The sequence below is a fragment of the Tachypleus tridentatus genome, chromosome 13 (assembly GCF_004210375.1).
Source record: "Tachypleus tridentatus isolate NWPU-2018 chromosome 13, ASM421037v1, whole genome shotgun sequence".
Taxonomy (NCBI): Eukaryota; Metazoa; Arthropoda; class Merostomata; order Xiphosura; family Limulidae; genus Tachypleus; species Tachypleus tridentatus.
The window spans coordinates 203,980,157-203,995,800 of NC_134837.1; the positions used below are offsets into that span (position 1 = coordinate 203,980,157).

Consider the following 15,644-nt stretch of genomic DNA (forward strand, 5'->3'; position numbering starts at 1 on the left):
GTTTTTGGATATATAGATATTTAATCTCAATTTTAACAATACTAAGAGATTATAGGAATATAACTAAACAAGTAAAACTGAAGAAAAGACTTTTTAAGATCTTCTGTAAATGCAATTCAACAAAAATGCATATTCTAACTCAGGAAAATGTTAGGACACCCCCACATTTATTCCCACTTAAAATGGCTCAACTCACACACAGGTGTATCACACCAGATGCACATGATTAGAAGATCGTTACTCAGCATTTTGAATGAGGCTTGCCCTATTTAAACCTCAGACATTTAGTTTGGTGTGCTCCTAACTGTTGAAGTGAGAGTGAGCACCATGGTGAGAGCAAAAGAGCTGTCTGAATTCTTCAGAAAGAAAATTGTAGCAGTTTATGAGTCTGGTAAGGGATTTAAAAAAGATCCCAAAAGATTTTGAAAACAGCCATTCCACTGTCCGGAAAATAGTCAACAAGTGGAGGGCTTTCAAAACAACTGCCAACATGCTCAGTTCTGGTTGTCCAAGCAAGTTCACCTGGAAAGCACAAGATGCTAAAAGAGGTCTCCAAACACCCTAACATGTCATCACGGACCTACAGCAGACTCTGGCTACTGTTGATGTGAAAGTGCATGCCTCTACAATCAGAAAGAGACTGCACAAGTTTAACTTGCATGGGAGGTGTGCAAGGATGAAACCTTTGTTCTCTAAGAGAAACATCAAGGCCAGACTGAAGTTTGCCAGAGAGAATGTAGACAAAGTCCAGGACTTCTGGAATAATGTTCTATGGACAGATGAGTCCAACATTGAATTATTTGGACACCAGAACAGAGGACATGTTTGGCGTAAACCAAATACAGCATTCCAGGAAAAGAACATCATACCAACTGTGAAGTATGGAGGTAGAAGTGTCATGGTTTGGGGCTGTTTTGCTGCAACAAAACCTGGATAGCTCACAATCATAGAATCCACCATGAATTCTACTGTGTATCAGAGAGTGCTTGAGGATCATGTGAGACCATCTGTACGAAAATTAAAGCTGAAGCAGAACTGGACCCTGCAACACAACAATGACCCAAAATATACCAGTAAATCCACCAAGGACTGGCTGAAAACTAAGAAATGGAGAGTCCTGAAATGGCTGAGTCAAAGCCCAGATCTTAATTCCATTGAGATGCTGTGGGGTGACTTGAAACAGGCTGTACATGCAAGAAATCCCTCAAACATCTCACAGCTGAAAGAATTCTCCATTGAGGAGTGGGGCAAACTTTCTTCAGACTGATGTCAGAGACTGGTAGATGGCTACAAGGAGCATCTCGCTGCAGTTATTTCAACCAAAGGAGGTAACACTAGCTATTCGGGGGTAGAGTGCCCTAAATTTTTCCTCAGTTATAATATGCATTTTTATAGAATTACATTTACAGAAGATCTTGAAAAGTCTTTTCTTCAGTTTTAATTGTTTAGTTATATTCCTATAATCTCTCAGTATTGTTGAAATTGAGATTAAATATCTATATATCCAAAAATGTTACAAAAATACACAGGCTTTCATAGGGTGTCCCAACTTTTTCATATGACTGTATATGTTATATTATGAAGATGCTAGTAACTATAAGTTATATAACTGAAGACAGTAGTAACTATAAATTGTGTCACTCTCGACACAAATAACTGTAAGTTGTGTCACAGAAAACACCAGTAAGTATAAATTATATCATTGAAGACATTAGTAACTAAAAGTTATATACTATGTAACTATAAGTTATATCACTGAAGTCATTAGCAAGTATAAGTTGTATCATGAAGACATTAGTAACTATAAAGTACATAACTGAAAAAGCTAGTAACTTTAAATTATATCATGAATACACTAGTAACCATAAGTTATTTCATTAAGACACTAGTAACTATAAGTTATATCATTTATAAACTAGTAACTATAAATATATAATTCAGGTATATAACTGAAGATACTGGTAACTATAGTTGTGTCACTGAAGACACAAGTGAATGTAATTTGTGTCACTAAAGACACTGATAAGTTAAGTTCTATCATTGAAGACATTATTAACTATAAGTTATATCATGAAGACACTAGTAACTCTAAGGTATATAACTGAAGACACTAGTAAATATGTTATATCATAGATGCAATGGTAACTATAAGTTATACCATCAATACTCTAGTAACTATAAGTTATATAATTAATACACTAGTAAGTTATATCATTAATGCACTATTTACTATTAGTTATATCATTAATACACTACTAACTATAAGTTATGCCATTAATGCACTACTAATTATAAGTTATATCATTAATACACTAGTAATAATAAGTTACACCATAAATACACTAGTAACTATAAGTTGCATGATGAAGAAAGTGGTAACTATGAGTTATATCACGAAGATGCTGGTGACTATAAATTGTGTTTCTGAAGACACCAGTAAGGATAAGTTATATCACTGAGGACACTAGTAACTATAAGTTATATCATTAATATCCTAGGAACTATAAGTTATGTAACTGTACACACTAGTAACTATAAGTTATATCATTGAAGACACAAGTAACTGTAAGTTATATCACTGAAAGCATTAGTAACTATAAGTTATAACATTGAATACTAGTAATTATATGTTATTTCATTGAGACATTAGTAACTATCAATTGTATCATTGAAAACATTAGTAACTATAAATTCTATCATTAAAGACTCTAGTAAGTACAAATTTTTTCATTAATACTCTAGTAACTATAAGTTATATCATTGATTCACTACTAACTATGTGTTATATCATTAATGCACTAATAACTATAAGTTATATCATGAAGACACTACTAAGTGTATGTTATATCATTGATATGTTATGAAATCAGCAGCACATTTCCAATTGTTGAGTGTATTGGTCATACATGGTTCTTGTAGTCTAAAAATTATAACATCATTTCTATGTTGTGTTTCATTTGGTGAAGAATTGTTAATTTTTTAGAGTAGCTGTTATTTTGTATGTGAGTAAATGTGAGTTCCTGCAGGTAGAAGAACTGAGAATAGAGCTGAACCGTAGAGAACAAGAAATCCTGGGGATGGGAGCCAAAATGAGAACATTGGAAGAACAGCACCAGGACTACCAGCGACACATTGCTGTGCTCAAAGAATCCCTATGTGCCAAAGAAGAACATTACAATATGCTTCAGTCTGATGTAAGATAAAAACAACAGTATCAAAGTGAAAATTGTTTATAATATTACTGTATTTTTATATTCAACTGTATTGGCAAGTACAGTTCTCATTCATTATTAAAGATTTCTATACTTGATCACTCACTTTATCTTTTAGTTCTAGTAAAGGTTTGTGTTATACCACTCTCTGTATTCTTAGATTATAGCCAAGGTTTGTGTCCTACCACTCTCTGTATTTTTAGGTTGTAGCCAAGGTTTGTGTTATACCACTCTCTGTATTCTTAGATTATAGCCAAGGTTTGTGTCCTACCACTCTCTGTATTTTTAGGTTGTAGCCAAGGTTTGTGTTATACCACTTTATGTAATTTTAGGTTATAGCTAGTGTTTGTGTTATACCACTTCGTATTTTTAGGTTATAGCTAATGTTTGTGTTATACCACTCTGTATTTTTATATTATAACCAAGGTTAGTGTTATACCCCTCTCTGTATTTTTAGGTTATAGTCAATGTTTATGTTATACTAAAAAGATTATAGCTATCTTTTTTGCTAAACCACTCTTTGTATCAGGATGTCGTTGTTTAAGTTACATGATCACAAGTTTAATAGTATACATATAATCAGAATGTCCAGTCTATCCAAGGTTACAAACAATGGTTGAAGTTCTCTAAAATTGGTATAACACAGTGACGGGTAGCAAAATGAATCAGAAATTGGGCTACAGTTTTGTTTTAATATTAGAAACAGTTTATCTGACTGTAATTCATAACGATATTATTAGTTTCATCAAATTGTGAGATTCCTAAATAAATATAATGTTAGTGTATGAGTAAAAGAGTCAACCTTTATGGTATTTTCTATCGTTTTATAGGTGGAAGAGCTCAGGATGAAGCTAGAAGAGAAAAACCAAATAATAGAAAAGAAAACCCAACAGACCAGCTCAAGCACTCAGGAGAAAAACAAGTTATCACATGAAATTCAGGAGCTCAGAGATCACATGGAGATCAAAGATAGGAAAATCAATGTTTTACAAAGAAAGGTGGAACTTCAGATAAATTCAAATAATTTTAATAAAGTTTTCTTGTGGTATTTGTATGTAATTGGAAAATTTAGCAAATATTTCAGATACACCAAAATAATTCACTGCTAATGAAAAATAAGTTTCATTTACAATATTTTGTTTTTTCTAAGTTTCTTTAAATTATTTATTGTCTTTTACCTTTTATAAAAAAAAAAAACATTTTATTTTCTTGCAGGTTTGATTTAAAATCATCCTATAGTTTTGTAAAAGAGAAATTAGTAAGCCATGTAATGTTTTGGACAATTCCTTAGTGTCACTACTTTAACATTAAAAAATAATTGTAATATAGTGTATCATGTTTCTTTGACAATTGTTAATAAACAGAAAGAACATTAAAATCTTCAATGTTTCAAGTGAAATATTTTATTATATATTCATTTGTTTTGTTTTTTCTAGATTGAAAACCTTGAGGACTTGCTGAGAGAAAAGGATAACCAAGTCGACATGGCAAGGGCTAGATTAACAGCTATGCAGGCTCATCACTCCTCATCTGAAGGAGCAGTTTCCAGCTTGGAAGAAGCCATCAGTGATAAGGAGAAACAAATCAACCAACTTCGGGACCAAAGAGACAGAGCAGAACAAGAAATAAATGAAGAAAGGGAGCTTCACGAGCGAGAGATAGCTGAGTACAAGATGAAGATGCATGGATTAGAGAGTGAGATGGAGAAATTACAGGTGAGGTTAGAAAAAACAGCTTCTGAGAAAGACAGGCTTGAAGTTAGACTTGAAAATTCTCAGTCAGAACTTGGGCAGGCTAGGGCTGAACTTGATAAGCTTCAGTTTGAAATGAATCGGACTCAGTCTAGTTGGGAGAGGGGAAAAGGTGAAAGTTCACGCTTGGCTTTGGAGAATGAACATTTGCGTGAACAGCTTGATAGATTAAAGGCTGAATTAAACAGATCACAAGAAACATTTGGTCTAAAATCTCAACGACATCAGTCGAATGAGGTGGAAATGCTACAAGAAAAATTAGATAAAGTTCAAAGTGAGCTGAGGAGGGCTCAAGCTGAGCTTCGAATGAACCAAGCTGAGCAAGATAGATCAAGGGGGGAGGTTGAACAGCTTCAAGAGAGAATTGAACGATCTCAGGGAGAGATTTACAGACTAAAAGCCAAGCTAGAAAATGCTCAGTCAGAAAGAGAGAGTATTCAGGAAGAATATGACAGAATTCAAGGCTGTATTGCTCGTGCTCAGGCTGAGAGAGACAGTGCCTTGACAGAATCTGACAAAATCAGAATGGAACTAGAAAGGGTTCAAACAGCTCTTAGTAAGCTGGAGGAACTTCATGAGAAAACTCAGACTGCTTTAGATAAGTCATTGATAGAGTCTGATAAGTTCCAAGAAGAACTGGATAAAGTCAACAGTGAAGTAAAAAATGCTTAAATCAGAGAGGGAAAACAACCAGAGTGAGCTGGATAGCATGAACTTAGAAATGCGACAGATGGAAAATCAAGTAGAAAAGCTTCTGAAAGAAAAGGATCTAACTGAACGGGAAGTTGAGAAGATTCGAGAGAAGTACGAAAAAGCTCAAGCTCATTATCAACGTTTGCAACATGAAAAAAGACTCGTGCCACAGAGAAGTAGAAGAATTACAAAACAAGTCTGATCTTCTTCAAGCCCAGTTAAGTAAAACTCAGAAAGACAAGGAAAACCTTCAAGCTGAGTATGAGGTTGTTCGAGAGAGATTTGAAAGAGCAAAAGATCAATTGGACAGAAATAAATCAGCATTTGAAGGTTTTGATAATGACTTAAAAACGTTGAGAGAAAAACATGATGATCTTAAAGAACAGTTAGAAAGGGTACAAACTAGTCGAGATCTCTGTCGTGCAGAGAATCACAAGCTCCAAGAAAAGTTAGATAAAAGTCAGTGTGAAGTATACAAGCTAGAATCAAGCCTAGAACAAGCACAAGCTGAAGTAGAAAGACTAACTTTAGAGCTAGAAAAGACACAAATGACTGCGACAAGAACCAAAGATGACCACAAACAATTGCAAGAAGAATTTGAAGCACTTCAAGAACAGTACAGCATTGCAAGTTCTCAGCTCAACAGAGTTAAAGAATTAGAGGAAAAACTGAAAACTAAACTTGACCGTTGTCAACTCGACCTCGAGGTCTTGCAAGATAGGTATGACAAATCTCAGGCTGACCTTCGGAAGGTGCAATACGAAAGGGAAAGCTTGCAAACCGATGTTGATCGTATGTCCATAGAACTCGAGAAGACAAAATCTCAGGCAGGAAAATCTCTAAACTCACATGAAGAGGAAGTATCCAGATTACAAAATGATTTAGATAAAATGTATGAAAAGTTAGACAGGTTCCAAACTGATCTTCGAAGATCTCAGAGTGAGAAAGATCGACTAGAATCACTGAAAGAGAATATGGAAAATGAAATGGAAAGATATCAAACACAGCTTACAAAATATCAAGCTGCTCATGAAAAATATCAATCTGAATTGGATGCCAGTTATGCTGAAATAGAAAAGTTTAAAAATAAGTATGATAATGCTTTGATGGACTTGGATCGTGTTTATGAGGAAAAAAATAAACTTGTCTTAGAAATCCAACACTTGCAAGATGAAATTGACAAAATGCATGAGGAAAAATTAGAAATGGAAAAAAGCAAACAACATCAAGACTATGATAGACTAAGTTATGAATTAGAGAAACTGAAACAACAGAATCAAGACAGGGAGACCGATATGTGGGAACTGGAAAATCAAAAACAAAAATATGAAAAAGAAATTGAGAGGTTGCAGAAAGAACTTTCCACTGTTCAAGAAAAAGTTCATAAATCTTATGATGAAAACAAAAAACAAGAGAAATTACTATCAGATAATCAAAAATTGAAAGAAAGTGTTGAACAACTTGAAATAGAATTAGAAAGAATAAGAAGAGAACGAGACAGACTTAGATCAGAAATTGAAATGTCTCAAGAAAAACTTGAATTGCAAGCATCACGTGAAAAAAAATTCAAACTTCAAATTGAAAGATTAGCAACAGAAAATGATACACTCCAAGAGAGTGTTGATCATGGACAAAAAGAAGTTGAAAGAGCGAGAAAGGATAGAGACAGAATACATGTTGATCTTGAGCTACTACAGACAAGATTTGATAAGTACATCGCACGAGACACTAACTTCAAGCAAGAAATTGAAAAATTGATGAAAATAATGAACATCTTACAGACAAGGCTGACAAACTACAGACAGAACTGGAGAAAGTACAGCAAGACCGAGACAGAAAACAACTGGAAGTCGAATCTATTCAAGAAAAACTAAACAATTATATTTCCAAAGACAAACAGCAACAACTTGAAATTGATAGAATTAATGTTGAAAACAAAAGACTTAAAATGAATTTTGATGATATTCAAACTGAAATGGAAAAATTACGAAGAGAGAGAGACAGGAAACAAAGAGAATTGGATTCATTTCAAGAAAGACTTGACAATTATGCTCTAAACAGAGATGATCAGAAGGAAGAAATTGAAAAGGTCATGACTGAAAATCAAAAGTTAAAAGTGAATTTAGATGAACTGTACATAGAACTGGAGAAAAAAGAAAGAGAAAATGACAAAAAACATAGAGAGCTTGAATCTGTTAAAGAATTGCTAAGCAACTACATTACAAGGGACAAAGAACAGAAGCAGGAAGTGGACAGAATAAGCAAAGAAAATAAAAAACTTAAAATCAATTTAGATGATATTAATTTTGAAATTGAAAAATTGCAAAGAGAAAGAGACAGAAAACAAAGGGAGTTTGAATCAATTCAAGAAAAGCTTGACACCTGTAGCTTGAGTAAAAATGACCAGAAAAAAGAAACTGAGAAAGTTGTGTCTGAAAACCAAAGACTGAAAATAGCTTTAGATGAACTGCATGTTGTTGTGGAAAAAGTAACAAGAGAAAGAGATAAGAAACAAAGAGAACTCATAACAATTGAAGAACAACTTAATAGTTACTTGTCAACAAATGAAGAACAAACAAAGGAAATCCAAAAACTTGTATATGAAAATAAAAAATTGAAACTAGATCAAGATGAACTACTTTTAAAACTGGAAAAAACACAAAAGGAAAGAGAAGAAAAACACAGAGAATTAGGGTCACTACAAGAAAAACTAAATAAATTTGCTTTAAGCAAAGATGAACAGAGAGAACAAATTGAGCAAATAGTGTCAGAAAATGAAAGTCTTAAAGTAAACTTGGATGAATTGCACAGTAACTTAGAAAATATAATGAAAGAAATGGAGAAAAAACAAAGAGAACTCATAACAGTTCAAGAGAAATTTGATAGTTATGTGTCAACAAGTGAAAAACAAACAAAAGAAATCCAGAAACTTGTAGATGAAAATACAAAAGTGAAAGTAGATCAAGATGAACTGATCTTAAAACTGAAAAACACACAGAAGGAAAGAGATGAAAAACAGAGAGAATTAGAGTCACTACAAGAAAAACTAGATAAATTTGCTTTAAGCAAAGATGAACAGAGAGAACAAATTGAACAAATAGTATCAGAAAATAAAAGTCTTAAAGTAAACTTGGATAAATTACACAGTAACTTTGAAAATGTAATGAAAGAAAAGGAGAAAAAACAAAGAGAACTCATAACAGTTCAAGAGAAATTTGATAGTTATGTGTCAACAAGTGAAAAACAAACAAAAGAAATCCAGAAACTTGTAGATGAAAATAAAAAAGTGAAAGTAGATCAAGATGAGCTGATCTTAAAACTGAAAAACACACAGAAGGAAAGAGATGAAAAACAGAGAGAATTAGAGTCACTACAAGAAAAACTAGATAAATTTGCTTTAAGCAAAGATGAACAGAGAGAACAAATTCAACAAATAGTATCAGAAAATGAAAGTCTTAAAGTAAACTTGGATAAATTACACAGTAACTTTGAAAATGTAATGAAAGAAAAGGAGAAAAAACAACAAGAACTCATAACAGTTCAAGAGAAACTAGATAGTTATGTGTCAACAAATGAAGAACAAACAAAAGAAATCCAGAAACTTGTAGATGAAAATAAAAAATTGAAAGTAGATCAAGATGAACTGATCTTAAAACTGAAAAACACACAGAAGGAAAGAGATGAAAAACAGAGAATTAGAGTCACTACAAGAAAAACTAGATAAATTTGCTTTAAGCAAAGATGAACAGAGAGAACAAATTCAACAAATAGTATCAGAAAATGAAAGTCTTAAAGTAAACTTGGATAAATTACACAGTAACTTTGAAAATGTAATGAAAGAAAAGGAGAAAAAACAACAAGAACTCATAACAGTTCAAGAGAAACTAGATAGTTATGTGTCAACAAATGAAGAACAAACAAAAGAAATCCAGAAACTTGTAGATGAAAATAAAAAATTGAAAGTAGATCAAGATGAACTGATTTTAAAACTGAAAAACACACAGAAGGAAAGTGATGAAAAACACAGAGAATTAGGGTCACTACAAGAAAAACTAAATAAATTTGTTTTAAGCAAAGATGAACAGAGAGAACAAATTGAACAAATAGTATCAGAAAATGAAAGTCTTAAAGTAAACTTGGATAAATTACACAGTAACTTAGAAAATGTAATGAAAGAAAAGGAGAAAAAACAACAAGAACTCATAACAGTTCAAGAGAAACTAGATAGTTATGTGTCAACAAATGAAGAACAAACAAAAGAAATCCAGAAACTTGTAGATGAAAATAAAAAATTGAAATTAGATCAAGATGAACTGATTTTAAAATTGGAAAAAACAAAAAAGGAAAAGGATGAAAAACACAGAGAATTAGGGTCACTACAAGAAAAACTGGATAAATTTGTTTTAAGCAAAGATGAACAGAGAGAACAAATTGAACAAATAGTGTCAGAAAATGAAAGTCTTAAAGTAAACTTGGATGAATTGCACAGTAACTTAGAAAATGTAATGAAGGAAATGGAGAAAAAACAAGGAGAACTCATAACAGTTCAAGAGAAATTTGATAGTTATGTGTCAACAAGTGAAAAACAAACAAAAGAAATCCAGAAACTTGTAGATGATAATAAAAAATTGAAATTAGATCAAGATGAACTGATTTTAAAATTGGAAAAAACAAAAAAGGAAAAGGATGAAAAACACAGAGAATTAAAGTCACTACAAGAAAAACTGGATAAATTTGCTTTAAGCAAAGATGAACAGAGAGAACAAATTGAACAAATAGTGTCAGAAAATGAAAGTCTTAAAGTAAACTTGGATGAATTGCACAGTAACTTAGAAAATGTAATGAAGGAAATGGAGAAAAAACAAGGAGAACTCATAACAGTTCAAGAGAAATTTGATAGTTATGTGTCAACAAGTGAAAAACAAACAAAAGAAATCCAGAAACTTGTAGATGATAATAAAAAATTGAAATTAGATCAAGATGAACTGATTTTAAAATTGGAAAAAACAAAAAAGGAAAAGGATGAAAAACACAGAGAATTAAAGTCACTACAAGAAAAACTGGATAAATTTGCTTTAAGCAAAGATGAACAGAGAGAACAAATTGAACAAATAGTGTCAGAAAATGAAAGTCTTAAAGTAAACTTGGATGAATTGCACAGTAACTTAGAAAATGTAATGAAGGAAATGGAGAAAAACAAGGAGAACTCATAACAGTTCAAGAGAAATTTGATAGTTATGTGTCAACAAGTGAAAAACAAACAAAAGAAATCCAGAAACTTGTAGATGATAATAAAAAATTGAAATTAGATCAAGATGAGTTGATCTTAAAATTGGAAAAAACAAAAAGGGAAAGAGATGAAAAACACAGAGAATTAGGGTCACTACAAGAAAAATTAAATAAATTTGTTTTAAGCAAAGATGAACAGAGAGAACAAATTGAACAAATAGTATCAGAAAATGAAAGTCTTAAAGTAAACTTGGATAAAGTACACAGTAACTTAGAAAATGTAATGAAAGAAAAGGAGAAAAAACAACAAGAACTCATAACAGTTCAAGAGAAACTAGATAGTTATGTGTCAACAAATGAAGAACAAACAAAAGAAATCCAGAAACTTGTAGATGAAAATAAAAAATTGAAACTAGATCAAGATGAACTGATTTTAGAACTGAAAGAAACACAGAAGGAAAGAGATGAAAAACACAGAGAATTAGGGTTACTACAAGAAAAACTATATAAATTTGCTTTAAGCAATGATGTACAGAGAGAAGAGTTAGAAAGAATAGTATCAGAAAATGAAAGTCTTAAAATAAACTTGGATGAACTTCACACTGATTTAGAAACATTAGAAGAAGATGTGGAGAGAAAGCACAAAGCACTTGTGTCGTTAGAGGGACAGCTCCATGAATATATGGCTCTTGATGAGAATCAGAAACATGAGCTCAAAAAACTTGCATCTGAAAAGGAAATGTTTATAACAAATTTAGAAGAAATTCGTACTGAATTAGATCAAACACTTGAAGCTAAAAGCAAATTAAAGACAGAACTAGACTCTCTTAAGGATCAAATAGCGAAAGTCACTGGCGAGGAAGGCAGGAAGAAACAAGAAATGGAAACAATTCTTAATGATAATGAAAAACTTCATAAAAGAGTTGAACAGCTTGAAGTGGAACTGAATAAAGTTAGAAGTGACTTAGAAAACAAAGAAGTTGCATTAAGTTCTGCTCAGGAGAAAATTAAGAATTATGTATCTCATGAAAGTGAACATAAAAATGAAATTAAAAATTTAAAGGCTTTAAACCAACACTTAGAAGAAAACATAGTGAGTCTTCGTACAAATTTTAATACAGTGACAAAAGATTTTGATAAGCATATTTCAAAAGAACAAGAGTTAAAACAGGAGAAAGAAAGATTGGAAACAGAAAACAAAAATCTTCATGAAAAGTTGAATTTACTTCATGGAGATTTTGAGAAAACACAAAAGGAAAAAAACTCACTTCAGAAGGACTTTCAAGATCTTCGTACAGCTTTAGATCGTACTCAGGCACAGCTAGAAAGACTTCATACCACCCACCAGAAGTCACATGAAGACCTGCAAGAAACGACCAGTGAAAGTGAAAAGCTCAAACAACTTGTGCAAAAATATGAAACAGAATTTCAACAGTCTGTTTCTCAAAATAATCTTCTCCAGAAAGAGGTTTATCGGCTAAGACAGGAAGTAGAAGAAGCCAGGAAATATATCGATAAACTGTCAGAAATCCAGAGAAGTGATAAAAATACATTACAACACTTACAGGAAGAAAAAAATTTGATTGAAAGCAACCTTGAAAAGTCTCTGGAACAGTTACAACAAATGAATAAAATAAATGAAAAGGTTCTAATGTATGAAAATGAACTTCAAAAGTATCGAGAGGAGGAAATAAAGAATCAGGCTGCTCTAGAAAAGTCAAAAGTAGAGCTACAAAGGTCACAGTGTGAATTTCAAGGGAAATCAGAGAAGTTTGAGAAACTTGAAGCAGTCAACAAAGAGCTTCAAGAGAAATTAAACATGGCTCTTCAGGCAATAACTACATTCCAACAGCAGACACAAAAGTCCAATGAAGACCTCCAGAACACAAAAGAAGAAAATGAAAAATTAAAAGAGCTTCTGTCTGAAAGCCAAACAAACATGGAAGAGAGGCTTCAAGAAGAAGTGAATAGTCGTAAAGCAGAAATTGAAAAATTAAATGAGGAGGTTCGAAGATACAAGAAACATCTGGCAAAAGTTCAAGAAGAGAGCCAGATATATAAACATCAAACTCAAAAAGAAGTAGAAAAACTCCAAAGAGAGCAGGAAAACTATAAGTCTGAAATTCAAAGAGCTCATGAAGAAATTCAAGATTATCAGAAACATATGTCAAAGATTGAAGAGGAAGTAAAACAACAGACTGCAGGAAAAAGAGAAGCTGAGAAACAGATAGAAATCTTAAAACAGGATGTCGAAAAACATAAAAGTGAAGTAAGGAAAGCTAAGGAAGAAGCTGAAAGATATCTTATGCAAGTTACAAAAATGCAAGAAGAGGCTGGAAACCAGAGTGTTTTAAAACAACAAGCTGACAGAGAAATGGAGAGAATGAAGCTAGAAGTTGAAAATCATAAGGCCGAGGTTCAAAGAGCTAATGAAGACATCCAAAAATACCAACAACAGTTGGTTAAAATACAAGAAGAAAATAAATCCCAGATGGTGCAGAAAGATTTGGAGCTCCATTCTGTGCAGAAAGAACTTGAAACAAAAAAAACTGAAGCAAATAAAGCAAATGAAGAAATAAAAAAATATAGAAAAAAAATAACTAAGCTTCAAGAGCATTTAGAAGCAAATCAAACTGCTCGACAAGATCAGAAGGACCAGTCAACAAAACTTGAAAATAAAGAAATGGAGAAACTAAAAACAGAATATAAGAAATTGCAAGAGGAGTGTGAAAAGATAAAGAAAGAACTAGTAATATCTCATGAAGAAAGTACAGTTGAAAGAGAAAGATTTCAGAATCAGTTAGAACGACTGGTACAAGAGCTAGAAAATAGGGAGGTTAGTGGGAAATGCTCGGTCATTTGGAGATCATGGTTTCAGTATTGGTTGATTTTACAAGGCCTGAATTTGTTTTCTAGGTTTTTAGTTTTTGATATTCAATTATGTTTTTTCTTTGGTTCTTTTGATCTGTGGTTCATGGATTTTTTTTTCTCTTTCATTTTTGATATTGCACTGCAGCATGGTTCAGGAATGACAGTCATATCTGATATTTTAAAGTTTTGGTGCCCACAGTTTTTTATGGAAAATAAGTTGATGAGTTTTACTTGCAATGTTTTCAGTTATGGTTTGTGATTATTATCAGTTTGAATTCTGTTTTCTTGTTTTTGTTTCAAATTTATTTCCAACTTTTATTCTTTCCATTTTCAAAAAATTAAGTTTAGATCTGACAAAATATTGTTACAATTAATAAACATTTACTTCTACGTTTTATATTTAGAGTAAATTATTCAGAATACTTCACCATTTTTCATAGTTATTTATTATGTAACATTGAAACACAAGAATAATGGCTTGACATTATATCTACTTCACAGGTTTTTTAAACAAATATGATATTTGAAAGTAATCTGAAAGAAAATTATTCGCAAAACATAATCTCCTTATATTGAAGAATTTGGTGGTAAAATAGAAATCTTAGAAGTTTAGAGTTTCTCATTTTACCCTTCACACTTAGTTAATCCAAGTAAATATTGTTCTGATTATCACTTACTAAGACCAATATGTTCATTGTTTATTCTCTGTGTTGTACAGCAAAAACACAAACTGGCATTTAGTATCATTATTCTTCTAAATATACACATTAGAGGTGAGTAACCTGTGGCTGCCATTGTTGAATCTACAGGAAATCTCTCCTCTAATCAGAAACAGTGATAATCCAACCAATCATAACATGCTCTTCACAATCCAGCAGGACACTATAAAAGACTGACAACACCTACACACACACACTGACCTGAAGACAAAAGGCAGAAGACTTTCAAAACGTCATCCTCTACACTTGTGTTTCCACAACAGGCAGTTGCCATCCATTCTACAAAGTTTTATACAATTACCAATTGTATCATTCAAAGTGTTTAAACAATTCCTTTCTTCATATCTCATTACGCTGAAGACGTTTTTGTTGAGCAAACAATAATCGTTTCTACACTAAACCAATATTCTTTATATGATTTTTTGTTTCATAGCATACATAATATGTCATATATAGCAACATTTTCATTGTTTCTAAGATGAAATATGTACACGTAACTCACTTTTTTAATAAGTTCAGCAACAGTTTTTACTTAAACTGACAGAAACACATTTATGTGATGTCCCTAGTGAAGTGGAGACAATGGAACAAAAGATTTCCAAATTAACTTAGTTCTAATCTTTATACCCCTTCACCTAATTCCAGTCATTCTTTATAGGTATAAGTAACTATTCATTTGTTTATAAATATATATTCCAGTATTTTATCATTTAGACTGAGCTTCAGGCCTTACGAACTCAGAAAGATATTTCCAAAGAAGAGGACTTACAGCAGTATACTGATAATATATCATTACAAAAGCAACTGCAGGAAGAGCAAAAAAATGTTGAAGATTTACAGAAGAAACTGAACGAACAAACGGAGAAATTAGGACATATGGAGGTAGAAAGAAAAAAGGTGAAAGTTTGAAATAATGAGACTACATAACGACTGTTAGTTGTCTATCTCTGAATTATCATCCAGGTTTATTCAAATTGTTAGTGTAATACTTCAGCATCATTTAATGTTTGTTCATTTATTTATTTATTTATCATGTTATCAGACCTGGACTTCATGTTATGAGACCTGGACTTATAAGAAATTTATTGGTTTTTAAATAGAGTAACTTTATTTACACTACAATCTAAAAGCATTTTTCTACCCAAAAATATCTCAATTTAAGTATGTTA

The 15,644-nt window shown here is 32.0% G+C and overlaps 2 protein-coding genes across 2 annotated transcripts in view; both read left to right on the forward strand.

The window, feature by feature from the left end:
• The window catches only part of LOC143236441 (uncharacterized), a 73,487-nt gene that overhangs the window by 43,277 nt on the left and 14,566 nt on the right, over window positions 1-15,644 (forward strand). The window contains exons 7-14 of the mRNA XM_076474700.1: window positions 3,027-3,194; window positions 4,043-4,210; window positions 4,649-5,031; window positions 5,736-7,526; window positions 7,577-9,284; window positions 9,406-10,786; window positions 10,840-13,721; window positions 15,190-15,372. Of these exons, the coding sequence (XP_076330815.1) occupies window positions 3,027-3,194; window positions 4,043-4,210; window positions 4,649-5,031; window positions 5,736-7,526; window positions 7,577-9,284; window positions 9,406-10,786; window positions 10,840-13,721; window positions 15,190-15,372 (8,664 nt within the window). The remainder of the gene's footprint in view (window positions 1-3,026; window positions 3,195-4,042; window positions 4,211-4,648; window positions 5,032-5,735; window positions 7,527-7,576; window positions 9,285-9,405; window positions 10,787-10,839; window positions 13,722-15,189; window positions 15,373-15,644) is intronic.
• Window positions 4,935-5,777, forward strand: LOC143240765 (uncharacterized). Its single transcript, XM_076483760.1, has one exon. The coding sequence runs from the start codon at window positions 5,039-5,041 to the stop codon at window positions 5,633-5,635; it is 597 nt and encodes a 198-aa protein (XP_076339875.1). The 5' UTR covers window positions 4,935-5,038; the 3' UTR covers window positions 5,636-5,777.